Below are 18,651 nucleotides of genomic sequence, written 5' to 3' on the forward strand. Positions count from 1 at the left end.
CTTACTGAATTGAAAAATTCCAGGTCAGATTCTAATGTGACAGCTTCAGTTGACAGCAAAAGCCTACTGTTTCCAGTGATGTTATGTGACAAACATCTCCATAAGTTAAATGAGCTAAATCTGAAGCTTCAAAGTTTCACTGAAAGCAAAATTGAAACTCATTATGAGATAAAATCCCTTTATAAAAATAAAGCCCTGGAAAGGTGTACCAGAATTAATTATGTTTTAATATACCTGGCCATTTTCAGTATCTTGGGTTAACACAGCGCTCCTGAAGATATGTCAGAGGTGTAATAAGTAGTCCTCTGAGAACTCTTTGTTCTCTCTTGCTGGCACGCATCCCACGAATGAAAGAAGTGAGATTCTAGTGTTGCCTTTCAACAAGATGGAAGCAGAGTGTAATTGTCAGCAGATGGGTCACTCAGGGTTAATCCAGAGAAACCCCCAAACAATGAATGGTCTGTTCCATCTCCAGGGAATTTATAAAAATGAAGGCCTCACATAAAATAGATGCCGATTTTATCAGTTTAGCAGTAAGACGTATTCACCCATTATCTGATTTTTAAAATCCCACTCAGGTGGGCAGTGGTGGTACATGCCAGGACTGCATAGAGAAACAAACAAAACAAAAACTCAAAAAACCAACAAAACCAAAAAACAAACAAAAAACCAGCAAAAAACCCTACCCTATTTCACTGAGATGCAGTTCTGAAATTAATCATTTTGAGTATCAAATAATTATTTATAAAGATAGATAAGATGTTTTGTTCTTTGGACTAACTGTATAACTTAATCCAAAGGGGAAAAATTAATACTTGAAGGTTTATGGTCAATGAAAAAAATCAGAAATAACTAAAACTAATCAAGGTATTTGGTTATGAATGGGTGGTCAGGAAAGACTATAAAGTGTATACATCTGTACACAGATAAAAAAACATATCCACATATGTGTCCATGTGTATACAGTATGAGGATATAGTTCTGCAGAAGTCAAGTAGAAATATAAATTTAAGGAGAAAAACTTGTGTTTTTCTGTCCCAGATGATGATGGCTGGTACGGAGTTAGCACACTCTACATTCCTTTGGATTGGGAAGAGTGAAGTAACAACGTTCTTTCGCCGTCAGGATTTATAACACAGTGCAAACTAGATCCTTGCAGATAATTAAACATATGACGAAACAGTTTCAGCTATCTGGGAAGGTTCACATTTTTCAAAACTATTTATGTAGACCTTCAGTAAACATGTTTTGAAGACCTAGAAAGCAGGGCTTGACGACCTTGGCACCGCTGATGTGTAGGGTGAATTCTTTGTTGTGGCCTTTTCTTGTGCCCTAGGACACGTTGAACAGCGTTACCTGCCGGAAGCCAGTGAGTGGGCTTTCCACCCCAGCTGTAACTACTGAAAGTTATTTCAGATGGTAGCAGGGATGCTGCCGAGCAGAAACCTCCCTGGCTAAGAAGCACAGCCATGAGGCGATTTCAGTTACATCCATGGACTGTACAGATTTAGCCTCTGTATCAGAACCACGTCCTACCTGGGCAGAGTGGGGCAGTTAAGACATTTGGAGCCTTAGCGCCAGGCAGTCTGGGCTCAAGTCTTGGCTCTCACTTATTGGTGGCGTGACTTGAGCAGGTTTCGTCACCTCTCTGTGCCTCAGTTTCCTCTGTAGTTCAGCGGGAATAATGATAGTGTCTATTTTTTTTTTTTTTTTTATTCTCCCAGAGTTGGCTGGCAGTAAGTGAAACACTTTACAGCTCGGCTTAGGTAGGTGGTGCTTTGGGGCACTTCCTGTAATATAATGACATATAGATTTGGTCTTTGTTCCTGGTTCCTCACATGGAGCTTCTAAGAGCCTTGGGATTTCCTGAGCAACCGGTTATGGTATCTTTTGTTCTCATGAAGTCACTCTTGGCAGGAGCCTAGATAGTTTCAGGATGGGGGCTGCTTACCAGAGACACCCCGATATAAGGAGCTTGATACTTTTAGCTTCATTTCTACCCTCTAGGGAGGTGGGTGGGGAAGGCCTGGATCATGTTAATTACCAGTGACTCATGATCTCATTCACCAAGCCTACAAGATAAAAAAAACCTTCATAACATTGTTTAAACATGGGAGTTCAGAGACCTTTTGGATTGCTGGCCACATGGAGGTCTTGTGTGGCCTAAGGGACCTTCCTACTCCCAACCCTTCCATGCTTCTTCATCTGTTTCTCAGTTGTTTAACACACAGCAAATGTAAGCAAATTGCTTCCCTGAGATTTGTGAGCTGACCCAGCAAATTATTGAATCTGAGGGAGGTTACGGGTGTCCCCACACCTGGTTAAGACCAAATCAGACAGAAAAGTGGCTAATGTTGGATCGACTTCCAAAGTGAGGGCCTGCTGTGAGACCCAACTGTTAAGTCTGAGGAATCAGCACTAACTCTAGGTGGCAAGTGACTGACTTGAATTGTGAGAGAGGAAAATTCTGAGATGCCCTAAAGTTAGTTAGAAGGTGGGGGTGGGGTGGGATGAGAGATAGAGAGGAGAGATGATGAGATGCTATTTGGCTAACAATTTAGTCCGAACCAACAAAAAAACAAACAAATAGAAAAACCAGACTTCACCTTCCTAAATGTACGGTGAAACCTTGTCTCTAAGGCACAAGAGGCAAAAGCCACCACGGTGCCGTCACAAGTCCGCTTAGGACCCCAATCATCTGAGAAAGAACAAGCCGTTCTCCTATGCATATTCTCCTATTCCAGACCTACCGGCTCCTCTGCACTGTAGGTTACTGTGTCTTCTTTCCCCAAAACTCAGGTACTGTGGGCATCTTCTAACCGCTCCACCCTGCAGCTGCAACTGCGAGATTTTGTCCCAGGATCTGGCCCTTTATTTTTTCTGGCTAGCATCTATAATGGTTCCATAAACCATTATTTCCAAGATCCCTTGGTCTGTAGAGTTTGAGTTCAACCTAAAGAAAACCCCAGCAGTGTCTTCCGGTACTTTGGTCGTCTTGGAGGTGCTTATGTTGTGAGCTTCCTGTGGTATGTATGAGACCTACACCAAACCCCTTGCTGTGTCCTGAGCCACATCACTGTGTCAGAGCCCTGCCCAGCTCTTTTTTGTGCTGCCCTCTACTTATTTAATCTAAGGATGTGCCACCAACTCTTGAGCAAGGGTGTGACTTCCCACTCCTTATCAAGCCTTTTCTTGTCATTCTTGATTGTGACCCAACCAGGAGTTGGGAGCCCTCAGCATTCTCAGGGCTGGCCTGTAGGGCCTGCTGCCTGATTTCTTAGGACTTCTGACCTAAGAATAGCTAATTACTTTTTTGGCTTTTTTTTTTTTGAGACAGACTCTCTATATACCCCTGACTATCCTGGAACTCACTATGTAGATCAAGCTGAACTTGAACTCACAGAGATTTGTCTTTCCAGACTTCCCAAGGGATTAAAGGTGTGTGCCACCAAGCCTGGAACTAATTACATTTTTAAGTGGTTGAGTGGATTTTTTAAAGATATCATTTCACAAATAAAAATAAATTAAAGCATCCATGTCTATAAATAAGATATGATCCAGTTATAGAGAATCATTTTCTGACTTTATGGGCTGTGGCTTCTTTTGCCTTTATGACACCTTCCTCCATAAAAATCAATCATTACGTTAGTTAGCAAATAAAAATTATGTTTTATGACTTTATTGGTAGAAAGATAATCTTGGAAAATTTGTTATGATTTCACTTTTAATTCTGGCTTTATTGATTGGTTATGAGGCTCTCTCCATAGCCCAGGCTGGCCTGAAAGTCACAGCAATCCTCCTGCCCCAGTCTCTAAGAGTATTAGGTTTATATGCATGAATCACCATATCTGCCTTTCTTCTATCAAAAGCAAGTAAAATTAAGGTATTTTCATAAGTTTCCAGATATATGTGGGCCTTTGGCATTCTGCTGAACAGATAGATAAGTTGACCCGGCTTTTTAATATGTCTGGTTGCTCCCGCATCACTGACAGAGTTGAGCAGATAAAATCGAGATTGTGTCCTCTGCAGAACCCAATCATTTGCCAGGACCTGTACACAAAGTTTATCAGCGCTTGGCACAGCATTTTACAAAGGAGGAAAGAGAGTACCCAAGAGACAGAAAAGTGACTTACCTGGTGACAAGCTATGTGACCCCAGGATGGTAGCCACAGAGAAAGGATCTGCTCCTGAGTACCCACCCATTCCCATGCTGCTGCAGGGCCTCCCAGGGAGTGTCGGCGCCAGCATCCTGCAGAGCTCTGGAAACTGAAGACTGGAATGCTCTCTCCTGAAAGTCAGCCAGAGAGCAGGAAGAAGGCCTCTGGCCTCACAGTTAAGTTCTGGAGGGGCCTTGAGGGTGGACCAGGTAAAAGGCAAGCTGAGCTCTCCTCGCAGCTGCCCTCCTGCATGGTAATTTGATTAGGTGATGGCAATCAGTGCTCTTACAAAACCCTGCTTTGTGCTTATCATAATACCTCTCAGGAGGAAGGATTTGACCATATAAGATGACTGAGTTCCTTTGATCCACAACCTGGTATGACTGTCACACACTGAGGTTTACACACTCAGCTGAAAAAGACTTTAGGCATCTTGTTCTGGCCACTGCAAGGCAAGCGAAGATGGAAGGGCGGGATTCTGCTGAGTCTGATTCCAAGCCCTTCAGAGGCTAAGGTGTGGGGTTCCTGAGGCCTCAGATCTTCCTGCCTCTTCTTGTACACACACCCTCTTTCACTCCGTTCCACCTCCACACCTCCCTCTCCCTGGGCATTTTCTTGGTAATTTCTCCCACTCTGTGCCCATTCTCGCAATGGTTTCCTTCCTGGAGTCTCCGCAATGAAACCTCTGTGACACGAAACACTGACAGCGTCTCCTTCCTTCAAACCTTCCTATCCTCTCTCTAGACAGGGTTTCTTTGTGTAGCCTTGGTTGTTCTGGAACTCCCTTGGTAGACCAGGCTAACCTCAAACTTAAGAGACCTGCCTGCCTCTGCCTCCTGAGTGTGGGGACTAAAGGTGTGTGCCACTGTGCCCAGCTCGATTTGGCTTCTCTTAACAAGGCTCCCAAGGATTCCCCAAGGATCTCCCTCCCATGCCCCAGCCTTCTGAATGTACCAGGCTTCCTGTTAGCAGGACTCTTGTGCCAGGTGTTCCCTCTGCCTTCTTTACCAAGTTAACATCTGCATCCTAACCTCATCTGACATTGTTCGCTGAAGGCCCTACTTTCTACTACTGTTACATGGATTTAGGGGCATTAGCATTTGGCACACGCCAGAGAGTTCCTATGCACTCCTCTTGGCCCAGCTCTCCTACTTATATCTTAGGCGACCCAAGCACCACTAGTTGCTATCACTTTTAGGCACTCCTCTCCCCTTCTTGTCTTCTTCGGTGCCTGGGACTCCACTGTCTTACTCACCGTATTGGCACGTGAGCGCCTTTCTCTGTGTTCCTCTAGTGACCACAAGCCTCACCAACCCCATGCCTTGTACAGCACCTGGGACTCTAGGACACATCTGGCGGTGAGGGTTGGGGGGACATGTACTGCAACACCATCTTCAGGGCACGAGGTTTGGATCGGCTATTCTGGAGCTACGTGGCCTTCTTCCAGCCCATGAACATTCCAAGTCTGCCTATAAAACACGTGGACATGTTTCCCAGCCTCCAGGCACGTGTTTCCACATGACACTTCAGCCAAGTAAAGCAAATATCTTGTACTCTCCCAAAGCCACACCTGTGGTTTTAACCTGGGGACAATGACAAGGACCAGGAGGTGGTAACTCTTGCATGCACAGCTGACCTTTTATTTGCCCGATTTGTTGACTAAGAAGCTTTGCCTGTGTCCACACCTAACATTAAACACAGGGCACGCACTCTGAGGTTACTACCAAGCATGAAGGCGTTTCTATGAAACATATACATTTCTGAAAGTTTATCCACCTAAGACTTACCCACTAAAAGTCACATCACATAATTAAAGAGTTTATTTAAACTTGTTAATGTTTTTTGAGTAGCCCAAGTGGCCTCCTAGACCAGCTGATGTAAAATGTTCCCTATACAGATGATTAGTTATAATCAGGTTATGGAGAGAGCTCAGACAACAGTAAAGCACTTATCCTGCAAGCACAAAAACCCAAGTTCAGATCCCCAGCACTCGTGTTAAAAAAGAAAGAAAAAGCACTGGATTATACTGTAATCCAAGATTTGGGGAGGCAGAGACAGGAGGATCCCTTGGGCTTTCTGGCCAGACAGTGTAGCTGTATTAAGCTCCAGGTTCAGCAAGAGACCCTGTCTCAAAAAAAATAAATAAAATAAAGCAGAAAAGCAACTGGAGAAGACATCTGATCTTGGACTCTGTCCTACACACACACACACACACACACACACACACACCTGCAGACACACATACATGTGTATACACAAACAAGTATAAACTCATACACTCAAATAGATAAAATGTAAAAATAAGGAAAGTGGTCTTTAAAAAAAAAATTCTGAGCTGAAAACTTGGTTCAGAGCCAAGCCTTTCCCCACTGTTCGTTCCCCTCCAGTCCCTGCCTGTGGGTCTCACTGAGTCAGGCTGAGCCTGCTTTCTGTGCTTCATTTGTGCCAGGCATGGCTCTAGGCAAGCCCCTTTCTCCTCTCTCCCGTGGTTCCTTCCTGCAACACAGCTCTGAGAAGATGACTTCATACTCTGAGCTTTTAGCCATCCCTTCTCCCCCGCCCCCCCCCCCCCCCTTACAATCCAACATGAACTCTAACCTCAAAGCCCGGGGCTGCTCACTGTGAAATGTTCTCTCCCTCTGTAGCCCCAGTTCTTCCCTGTCCCAGTCCTTCTCCTCTCTTCTGTACTCACTGTGTAGGGATTCACGGCCTGCCTTCCCATCAGTGTGAGACATGGCTATTCACTGAACCTGGGGTTCTCCATTTGCTAGCCTGCTGGCCGATGAACCCCAGGGGTCCTCCTGTCTCTCCGCTCCCTTGCCTCCAGGGCGTGGGTTATAGGGGTATCTCACCACACTTGACTTTGTGTATGGGTGCTGGGGATCGAACCTCAGGTCCTTATGCTTTCAGGGCAAACATTCTAGCGACTGGGCCATCTCTGTAGCCTGACACCCTTTAACTTTGGGGAATAAACTATCAATCTGTGCGTGATGAGCAATGCCAGATGGGAAGTGGTGTTGGTGTGTCCGGCAAAGTGCAGACTCATCCTGACTTTCTGTGAGATGGAGTCACTCACGACAAGGTCCAGCCTGAGAAATCAGTTTATATAATATAGGGTAACTTAGAGCAGGGCCCAGCCTGATCTCAACAGTAACAGACACCCAGTATGTTCACTGCACATACACACCATATCTGGGTGCTACAGGCTGACATTCAAGTTCATTATCTCATTTAGTCTTATGTCTACTCTGTAATGGAGGCCCCATGATCATTGCAGACAAGAAGAGAGGATTAGGGAGGTGAACTCAATGGCAAATCTCTGATTATATACAGAGACAGGATTCAACTCCAGCTACAGGGAGGGGAGTGAGCCCAAAATGGTGACATTACCTACTGGGAAGGGGCAGAGAAAAGTGGGGGACACTGAGTTAGTCGGCATCTGTAGCTTTAAATGGCTTTGGACTGACAGAGAGTATCCTGTGCTCAGGGCCATGATGATGACCGCCTGTGACCTCTCAGCCATCACCAAGCCCTGGGAGGTGCAAAGCAAGGTATGGACGCTGTCTATCCTGGCAGAGATGGGGATCGGTTTGCTGACCACAGTTAATGAGGCTGGACCCTTTTAGCCCAACTCCACTCTCTTGGTCTCTCCAATGACTGACAGGAGTACCAGGGAAGGGGTGGGCTTCCCCTTTCGCTGATCTTGAAACACAAGTGAGGTGGGAATGGGGGTAGGAGGGTTTGGGTTCTGCATATGTGATGGGGTCCATCTGTTGCAGGTAGCTCTGCTGGTGGCTGCTGAATTCTGGGAGCAAGGTGACCTGGAGCGCACTGTGCTGCAACAGAATCCCATTGTGAGTAGAGAGGGGGTGTCAGCCAGTACAATTTCTTGCCGACCCAGAGAAGTGATTAATGACACAGGGCTGTGGCCTTACCTCGGGATGATCTTTCACCAGTGTAGTGGTTTTCTGAGATGGTACATGGTTCGTAGGCTGCGTTCAACCTCATTCCTTGAGAACAGAATGGGGGCCAGAAATGCATGCGCCAGCTACCGTTACTCACCCGCCTGCAGTTGGAGGGCCTTGCTGTCAACATGTGGGTCCTTAGCGCCCTCAGCTAATTGGAGCTTGGCCAGTGGACACCAAACTGATTGCTCTTGATACAGGGGTGTAGGGACCACTTACCCTGGCTCCGTTCTAGCTGCACAGAACCAGCTAGCGGAAGCCTATCTATCTGAGGATTTATCTTACCGCTGAGAGCTGATTGGACTGGGTCAGTAAGGTGGCTTCTGACAGTTAGGAACTGTCTCTAAAGGGTGGAGTTCTGAAGAAGGCCTGGGGAGGATGAGTTAAAGACAAAACGCAGATGGGAGACAGACTGAGCTCTGAGAGTGCCAAGGGTGTGTGGGTCACCGTATCAGCCCTCAGCAGCAGTCCAGGGAGAGGGGAGGGCAGGTGGAACACAGAGAGTGTGGAAAGGGGTGCTAAGAACCCCAAGATTGTAGTCTTTCTCTCTCTCCGTGCTCTTTTGCTTGCCTTGCTTGTCTCGGGCAGATGGTTTAGGACCAGGCAAAACAGCAGCCACCCTCTTCGCCAAATATCATTAAGAATGGCCTCTAGGCCACTTACTAATCTTCTCCTCTGAAACTCCTTGAGCTGTCATAAGTACATTGCTCTCTCGGGCCACCAATTGTCTTGCTTTCTTTATATTTTAACAATGAGGACTGAATAGTTAGCGATCTCTCTGTACCATTAGCCAGAGTCAACAATTAACAAAACCTGCCTTCTTGTTTTACCTACTCTGCCCAATGCTCCCTCACATCCCTTTACTTTGGACTGGGGTATTTTATGGAATCCCAGACTCGGCTATTTCTTCCTAAACACTTTATCTCTAAGAGAGAAGATGTGATTACAGAATCAAAACAAAAAAACAAAAAACCATAGCTAGAGCCATTACCATTTCATCCTTCCTTACAAACACCAACAGCAATACTTACCAGAGGCTCATTCCCAGTCTCTGCTCATTTTCTCTGATGGAGAAAAAGAGTTCTGTTGATTTGTCCAAATCAGAATCCAGACAGGGAGGCTCCAACTCTGAAGCCTCACAGAGGCAGCAACAGGTTGCCCTAGCCTTCCTTTCTTCCTTCCCTCTCCTCTCTCCCTCTCCCTTCCTCCCCCTAATTCTCCTCTTCCTCCCTCCCTCCCCCTACCTCTTTCTACCTCCATATCATTGTTAAAGACTGTAGGTGTTTGTATAGTATTTCCCACACTCTGACTTGGTCACTTACACACACACACACACACACACACACACACACATATATATGAAAATATAGACTACATAGGGGAATGTGTTAATGTGTGCTCATTAACACATTCCCCTATGTAGTCTATATTTTCTTATATTTTCTCATTAACACATTTCTTATATTATGCCCAATATAACATCTTTTATATTGTGCATAATATAATAAATTAACATATCCCCCTATGTATTCTATATTTTCTACATGTATTCGATATTTCCAATAGTGTTTTCATAGTATTTCCCACACCCTGGCTTGGTCACTTATACTCAGTATGCTCATTAACACATTCATCTATGTATTCTATATTTTCTCCAAATTGTTAGTCAAATCTGGAAACGGTGAGTTTAGGATTTTATTTTATTTCTGAAATAGAGTCTCACACATCAAAGGTTGGCCTTAGACTCACTATGTATCTAGAAAAATAACCTTGAATTTGTGATTACAGGCTTGTACCACCATTCCTTTTTGTTTGTTTGTTTGTTTGTTTGTTTGTTTTAGCAAGAATGTTTCTCAGATTGTGTGGATCCCTACTATTGCCTCATGTCATTAACTCTTTCTCTTCCATGACAGCCCATGATGGACAGAAACAAGGCAGATGAGCTCCCCAAGCTTCAAGTTGGCTTCATTGACTTTGTGTGCACCTTCGTCTATAAGGTAGGCTTCCTAGAGTCCAGTGGACAGCAGGGATAATGAACCCTGGCAAGCATGTGACACACTGTAGGAAAATTTTTACCTATAGTGGCTCTTGGTTCTCAGGACAGCTCTAGAGAGGGAGATGGCAGGTACTTTTGGCTGAAGCCTGGAGCTTGGTTCTTCCTGCTTGCTCAATAAATACTTGTGCGGGACAAATGGCTAAGCATGCTTTTATGGACACAATATTATTTTTCTGTTGGCCACATTATACACGAGGAGAGAGAGGTCAGAAAAGATAAGCATCTCTGGTCCCACCTATGAAGAAGGATTGGAGCTGGGGCACCTAATACCCAGGCCAGGGCTTTCTACAGCATGAGCTGTAGTTCCTTCACAAGGAAGAAAAACAATTGATCCCAAAGGGGCCAAGTCTCTTGTTGTACAGACCAAGTAGGGCCTTCTGGTCAACCAGACAGCATGGCTGATGCTCACACTGCCAACAGCAGTGTTATGAATGGGGATGCTGGGCTTCATGTTACTGACTTAATCCCAGCTACTCTTGGGTAGGTGTGGCTACTTCCCTTCTATCTAGATGAAAGTGAGCTTTGGCAGTGACCGTCCCAAAGTCACATCACTTCTGGTAGATGCCACAACTTAGGCATCTCTGGGCACAGTAGACCTTGACTGGCCCCTGCTGCAATGGACCTCCCTCAGCTCAGCAAACCTGCTTTGCCGATCTGCAACCCATTCTCTCACCTACAACCGCAGCAGTGCCCAAGGCGTTATCAACCCCAGAGTTGCATGAGTTTGTATGAATCATCTCAATAACCCAGTTCCACTCAGTGAATATTTATGAAGCATTTCTATGTTCCAGACTTTGGTTCTGCTAAGCCAGAACCTGTAGTGATGAGCAGCGGGCTGTGTTCCTGCCGCCCAGCTCTGGGCCGCCTGGCTAGTTTATGCCCTGAAATGACAACACACAAATTGTATTCTTTTGAACACTGCCTGGCCCATTAGTTTCAGCCTCTTACTCACATCTTGACTAACCCATATCTAATAATCTGTGTAACACCACGAGTGGTGTCTTACCTGGATAGATTCAGCATGTCTGACCTGGTGGCTGGCTCCATCGCATCTGACCCAGAGAGGAGAGGCATAGCGATTGTCCGAGGCATCTGCCTCACTCCCAGCATTCTGTTCTGTCTACTCCACCCACCTATGTTCTAACCTATCAGGCCAAGCAGTTTCTTTATTAATTAACCAATGAAATAATCAGATAGATAGATAGATAGATAGATAGATAGATAGATAGATAGATAGATAGATAGATAGATAGAGGACACACCTACATCAAGACACCACCAAGGGATGAGCAGCCAGCGTTCTCCATCTCTAGTGTCATCCTCTGGAAGAGGCAAGCGGAGGGGATCATTATAAAGAAGTGAGAGTTGATTAGACTTTGGGGACATCCAATGGGGGACTCAGTTTACCTAGGAGAGTTAGAAAAAGTTTCCCTGAGGAAGTGTTAGGGAAGTAGGAAGCTCAAGGGAAAGGGAAAGGATAGTGTTCCAGAAAAAGAACAGTTGTAGGAAGTCACAGATGAGAGGAAACACTCATGAAGTGAGACTTGGGGTGCCTGGAGCTTCTGGATGGAGAAAGAACAGAGATCAGTGAATGACACACAAAGACTTACATTTCACCCTGAAGGAGTGGCCATGAGGAAGGCTTCAAACAGAGGAAGGAGGAGCTCCCTAGTGTCAGTAGGTATGAGGGGCAGCTTACGTCAGTGCCAGGCAGAATGCACCCCACCTTGAGCCAGGGTCCTAGAGCAATGCCCCTGCTTTATAGTTTTGCGCTCTCTCTCTCACTTCCTCTGTCCCTTGCACTGTCTCTCCCACACATCTCCTTCCTAGGAATTCTCCCGTTTTCATGAGGAAATTACACCCATGCTGGATGGGATAACCAACAACCGCAAGGAATGGAAGGCACTGGCTGACGAGTACGAGGCCAAGATGAAGGTGCTGGAGGAGGAGAAGCAGAAGCAGGAGGCGGCCAAGCAAGGTGTGCAGAAGAGGCAAGGTGGAGTCTCGGCCAGGCACATATTCAGCGTGCAGTCCATCTGGGCCTGGACTGTTGTCTCCATTCTGTGTGGGAGGGTACTGAGGTTGCTGGAGGCAAGGTATGATGGTCAAACCACACAGTCAGATGCATGGCAGGATCTGGTCCCTAGAGAGAGGCTGAGGGATGCTAGGATCCCACAGTAGAACATAAGGTAGATTCCGATTCAAAGCCTGCAGACATTTTGGCCTAGAATTTTCAGTTAGAAGGAATTCTAAAAGCTGACGTTACAGCTGCTTGTTTATTTCAATCCTGGCTTTGCCACCATGAGGTTTGGCTTGTATACTATTAGTGAAATACGTCTGAGCATAGGGACATGTGCTTGTAATCCCAGCAGAAACAACTGAGGCTCATAATGCCTCAGTAGGTGGAAGGGAAGAACTGACTCCTGAAAGTGGTCCTCTGACCGCCACATGAGCTATGGCGTGTGTACCCACCAACTAATAAATACAGCCCAGAGGGAAGGGAGAGATAGAGAAGAGACAGCGAGAGAGCAGCCAGACCTTGTGTGCCGGAAGAGAAGTTAATCAGGCTGGAGCGGAGACATCAGGAAACCAGAGCATACAACTGACCCTAACTTCAAATGGAATTTGTCTGTCCCAGCTTCCCTCACAAGACACCATACTCCCCCCCCTGCCCCCGCTTGCCATTTCTTTGTGTGCTCTACTTCCTCATAGGACTTGGCTTCTTGTCCCTGTCACACGATGTCTGATTGCCTGAGCACATGACCCTCTCTGTTCTTCGCGGCATAGGACCACCGTCTGGTCCCCCAGTTCTTCTATGGGTAGACTGGGGGTGATAAAAAGAACAGTTTCTAAGATTGGGGACACCCTTGCTATCTCTCCAGGGTGTCTTATATACACTGGCCCTCATGGGTGGGTTTAGCTATTGCAAAAACTGTGTTTTGTGTAAACACAGGGCCCTACAGTTTTTCCTTTTTAAAAAGAGCAGGGCTAGGAATTCATCACGTTGACTCCCAAACTCTTTTATGATTTTTGTCCTTGTTCTTTGGTTTTGTTTGAGACAAGGTCTCACACTGTCGCCCAGCCTGGAACTTTCTGTGTAAACCAGTCTGCCGTTGAATTTAGGGCAATGTTCTTGCCTCTGCCACCTGAGTGCTGGAATTAAAGGTGTGATCCACCACACCCAGTACAAATAGTGTCTTACAGAGTGGTGACCATAGGGGGCACCGATTCAAGAACGACTCTAAATGAGTGGATATCTAAGCAAGTGCTTTGTCCTGAGCTATGCCTCTAGCCTAGGAGCTTGTCCTTAAAATAGGAATTTGCTGTCACGTTTTAAAGTTGGATACCTCAGACATAACCGAACTTGCCCAACTTTTCTTTTTAAAAAGCTCAGAATCGGCTACACCAGTAGACATGTCCTCCATGATAGTGGGCTGAAGCTGAACGGTAACTTCACTCTTGGTGTTCTCTCCCCCATGTCAGTTCCCATAGCTCCCTGTGTCACACAGGCATTCGAGCCGTGGCCGCCATTTGTCACCCCGTGCTACTTCTCAGTGGGAAAGCACTTCTTGGTTTCTCCTGCTTCTCCTGACTCCACCCCCACCCCCACGTCTGCGCTCGGTTCAAGCCAAGCCTTGAGCTTCATCCAAACAGGTCAAAGGCACTTTTGCTGCGGGCTCCCTCTGACCTGCCTTGTGCTTTCTCTGTCCTTCACAGCTGCTTCCGGGAAACCAGGCAGGAGGAAACCCCAACCCAGGGGGCGCACCCTACATCCAAGTCCTGTTGCATCCAGTAGCTGAGGGCACGGCCTGGCAGGTGGCACAGCCCCTCAAGAAGGAAGCGATCGCCCAGGCCAGTGGAAAGCCATAGATCTTCTTGGAAAGTTAAAGAATCAGGAGTTGAAGAACTGATGGGAAATACAGGCAGGCATCTGTAATCATCAAGAGGTTTTAGACATTGTTTTGTTGCAGTTTTGTTTTTTGTTTTCATGTTTTGTTTTAGACAGGAACTCGCTGTGGAACCCTAGCGGTCCTGGAACTCTCTCTGTAGACCAGGCTGACTTTGAACTCAGAGAGATCCACTTGCCTCGACCTCCTAGTGCTGGGATTAAAGGCATGTACCACCATGCCTGGCTTAGAGATTGTTTTTAATCTTGAACGTCTATTGAGTTTTAGCCCATATTCTAGACTTCATATATTGACCTTACTTTATTTTTGTTCTTATAATGCTTTAATTCATATAAGTTTCTTATAATTTAGTGTTTTATCATAATTTTTTTGCTAATTTTCAAAAATAGAGAATTATACCTCAGATGCCAATGAACTTAATCCCAGATTTGAACATCAAGCTGTGGTTATATTTGCTTCATGTGTTTTTACATTCATTTCCAAAATTTCCCCTCTCCCCTTCCTTCCTTTCTTCCTGGATCCCACCATGTAGCCCAGGCTTGCTTTAAACTCTTAGCCTTCCTACCCCACGAATTAGCTGAAATATTAAAGGCAACTTCCACATGCATCATTCCGCTCTTCTATAGTCCTTTAGAGGAACTATGCAATCTTTACAGGTCCCACATAATCCCAGCACTAAGGAAAGAGACGGGAAGAGAAGGAGTTTAAGAGGTCCTGCTCTAGACAGTTAGACCCTATCCTCAAGGAGAAAGTTACATATCCTTAAAGGCTTCATACTGGCTGTGGCATATACTTCTGATCAGCTGCCAATGGAGGAGTGGGGGGCTTTAGCAGACAGCTCCTCCAGGGCTTTCTGTAGTTGCAGGATATTCTGCATTTCTCAAGAGAACCTATGCCTGAGGTGGAAAAGCCTGCCATATTGCCCAGCCTGGGTCAACTGTACAAGGCCATTTTAGCTCCAGGCCCCTAGGCCCTTACTAGTCTTATATCACTGCTTATACACAGAGATTACATTTAGAGTCCTGTTTCCTTGAACCAGTGTCCCCCTATGGTCACACTCTGTAAGACACTATTTGTACTGGGTGTGTTAGACCCACACCTTTAATTCCAGCACTCTAGGAGGCAGAGGCATAGAACATTGCCCTAAATTCAATGACAGACTGGTTTTGCACAGAAAGTTCCAGGGCTGGGCTACAGTGTGGGACCTTGTCTCAAACCAAAGAACAAGGACAAAAATCATAAAGAGTTTAGGGGTCAACGTGATGACTTAGCAGGTAAAGGCTCCTCCTCCTGGGCCTGATGCCCGAGTTCTGTCCTAGTACCATACTTTCACATGCACACACACGAGCACACACACTGCACACATAAGAGAAAATAAATAAAGTGATGGTGTGCTTCAGCTTAATCCAATTTTCATATATTGAATTTAGTCGTCCTGTTTCTTTTCGCTTGCTTTCTTTTACTTAAATCTACTTTTTAATTCTTGAATTGTTCCATTGATTTCGGTTGGCGAGCTTCCGTTCAACGGGCCCTTTTGACTTAAAAAACGGACCACATCTAAGTATGCCAGCATGCCCTGGCAGAAGTTAGGCATCCACACAGTTGGGAACTGATGAAATCGCAAAGATCCCACAAGTTGTCCATCCGCCAACAAGTACAGGCGGCTGTCAAAAAATATCTATCTGCCTTTGTGGCTCACACTGAAACTTTGTTTCGATTGTTTCCCGCCCCCGGCTTTTAAAAGCTCTAATAGACAAAGGCCAAATTGAAGGCTTAGAGAGATGCCTCGCTCTACCCAGAGGCTGTGAGATTAGCTGGGCTAGTCAACACGCCCTCTGTGTGCAGGCACAGGCAGCTGGTGTAACCTGTCAGCACTCATTTCCGTCCCTTTTATCAATCACTGACTTGCTGCAAAGACAGGGTCGCTACCCCCTATTCTGTTAATCTTTTCTCCCCGCTAGGGTAAGAAACACCACTGTCTTCATCAAACATGTCTTCCCTTCCCAACTTGGGGGCTGGTTCTGCAGCAGCTGCATCAAGAAGAAAGCGCACAGCTCCCTTCAAATTGTTTATGGACCACAAGAGCCTACTCCGAAAGGCCCTTTTTAAATAAAGCTGGAAACCGAAGGCCAGAGAGCGGAGGAGTCTGGTTCAAGTTCCAGCCCAGGTCCCTGGCCTTCTTCCAGAAGTTGTTCAAGATCAGAGAACACTGACTTCCACTGCCGATCTCTCTGGGCCTTGGGAGCACACGTCCTGCCCTTCTGTTAGAGCGGGCTGTGCCTGGACTCCGGGTGTTTTCAGCTCTGTTGTAAGTGGCATTAAGGACACTGGTTTTTTCCAGCAGAGGCTTGTCCTAGCATGCTGGTTTAGTCACTAAGTGGCAAGGAGAAGAGCGATGTCTCTACTGGAAGAGAAGTTGCCCTGGAGCATACAGGGTCAGTCCTGTTAGAATTATTATTATTATTTTTTTTTTTTGTTACTCCAAATTTCATGTTCCAGTGTGGAAGCATTTTACAAAGTTTTTATAGTGTTACAGAACAAACAGAGTCCTAAGTCAAAGCAAGTTTAAAACACATCAGGAAATCAGGTACAACAAGATGAGGGCATCTTTTCTACAGGCCGAAATGCCACCCAACAACATTCTTGGCTTTATTGGCTACTGGAAGCTAGTGTTCTCCTAAGTTAACAGATATTAAAAAAGGACTTGATTTTTGTCATTATATCTGATGAGGTTGGAGAGCAGTCTTGGCTGGGACTCAATATGGTTCTAACTATACTCCTACTAGTCACAAGGATGAAGGCAGGAGGATTATAAATTTGAGGTCAACTTGAGCTACACAGTGAGTTCTGAAACTAGACTGGGCAACTTAGTGAGACTCGGTCTCAGGAAAATAAGAAGATATAGAGCGGGTCTAACACCCATGGGTACCAACACAGAAGACCTTGGACTCCAATTCCCAGCATAAAACCAACCAACCAAACAAACAAAAAAAACCCAAACCCAACCATTGGCCATGACTTTTCTGAGGCAAGACTGAATCTGGATTCTCTCCTTCACTTGCTGAATAGAGTGTTGTTGTGTCGTTCCCCCCCCCCCCTCCCAACCGTCGCCTCCCTCCCCCTCCCCTGCCCTCCCACAATGAGTTCATAGGACCAATAAAGAAAGACACCCTGGGCAGGACTGTGGGTGGTGTTTTTTAATTTCCATAGTGTATTTGTTCAGTTTATATATAAGCAGATCACGTCACTATTTACAGTACATGAGCATAGAGAATTCTACACGTCTTTTGTGATGTAAACAATAGCTCCCAGCAGGGGCCGAGAAAAGAACCAGTTCTGAAGTATTTACAGACGTTAAAATAGAACTTTATAGTCACAGAATAATAATACGTAGAGCAATTTGGTTAAATTATCTACGAAACTATAGACTCTGACAATGTACAAAGACAGGAAAACAGTTTCTCATTTAGAAGGTAAGACAGATAAATCACACCGGAAATAAAATAGGGACAATGACAACCACAATAATTAAGAGCAAAGAAGTCTTCTTCCTCGCCGCTCACGGATAAAGTATTTATATAAATAAGGACACAACCCAACGAAATGGGAAAAAATATATAAAAATCTTCTACCAATTAAAAAAAATAGCAAAACTAAAAACTCGATTTTCATCATTAGCAGTGTCCTTTAAAAATTAAATTTTAGCTTCTATTATAAATAATAAAGCAGATGTGTCCCTCTGTATAGGTGAAATTCTTGCACCTTTCTCAAGAAATGCATCAATGTAACACACACACACACCCACGCACACGCGCACCCACGCACACGCACCCACAAACACAACCTTACATTCACATACCCCAGGCTACAGTTACCTTGTTGAGCTCCCTAATACATAATGCCCCCTACAGTAGAACCCTGGGTATGACAAAACCTCTCAAGTTTAGCCATTCCCTGGTTTGACCCTGTCACAGAGCCAGGAAAAGCCCTGGCTCCCTATTGCTCAAAATTCTCTAGGCTGCTGGTCACACTAGGTCACACTAAGAGAAAAGAGTTTTGAGTCCAAGATTTGGAACTGCGGGGAGGGAGCACAGGAACTACTTTGCCCAGTCGATTAAGGCTAGCTACTGACTGCATCTCCTGACTAGGGCTTGGGAGCTAGGGAGTCTTGTCTTCAACCTCAGCAGCTGCTTCCCATAGAAGCGTGTGCTCAGGCCCGTGCTAACAAGACTCAGGAGCCAAGGAGGCAAGCGTGAATCTCTGTAATTTACAGCACTGCAGACTGTCCGAGGGTCATATTCCCCAGCAACCACCTGGAAACCCAAGCGCTCCACTGCCCTGTCCCATGTACTCCCCAGACTATGCTCCCCATGAGATTTCCAACCTGTTTCAATTGGAATCAGAACACCCCTTCAGAAACCAAGGTGGGAATAATTTATGACTTATTATTCCTAACACAAAAACGCCTGACAAGATTTTAAAATACAAAATACAGAAAAATTAAAACAAAAACAGCAACAACAACAACAACAACAAAAACCTGTTTGGCTATTCAGTGGACCATA

At 45.5% G+C, this 18,651-nt stretch overlaps 1 protein-coding gene across 1 annotated transcript in view; it reads left to right on the forward strand.

Moving 5' to 3' along the window:
• Pde6a (phosphodiesterase 6A) overlaps positions 1 to 13,974 on the forward strand; it is a 61,071-nt gene extending 47,097 nt beyond the window's left edge. The window contains 6 exon segments of the mRNA XM_038330647.1: positions 7,645 to 7,708; positions 7,937 to 8,011; positions 10,036 to 10,119; positions 12,009 to 12,158; positions 13,896 to 13,942; positions 13,944 to 13,974. Of these exon segments, the coding sequence (XP_038186575.1) occupies positions 7,645 to 7,708; positions 7,937 to 8,011; positions 10,036 to 10,119; positions 12,009 to 12,158; positions 13,896 to 13,942; positions 13,944 to 13,974 (451 nt within the window).
• Positions 13,975 to 18,651: the final 4,677 nt, after the last annotated feature.

The sequence above is a fragment of the Arvicola amphibius genome, chromosome 5 (genome assembly GCF_903992535.2).
Source record: "Arvicola amphibius chromosome 5, mArvAmp1.2, whole genome shotgun sequence".
Lineage (NCBI taxonomy): Eukaryota > Metazoa > Chordata > Mammalia > Rodentia > Cricetidae > Arvicola > Arvicola amphibius.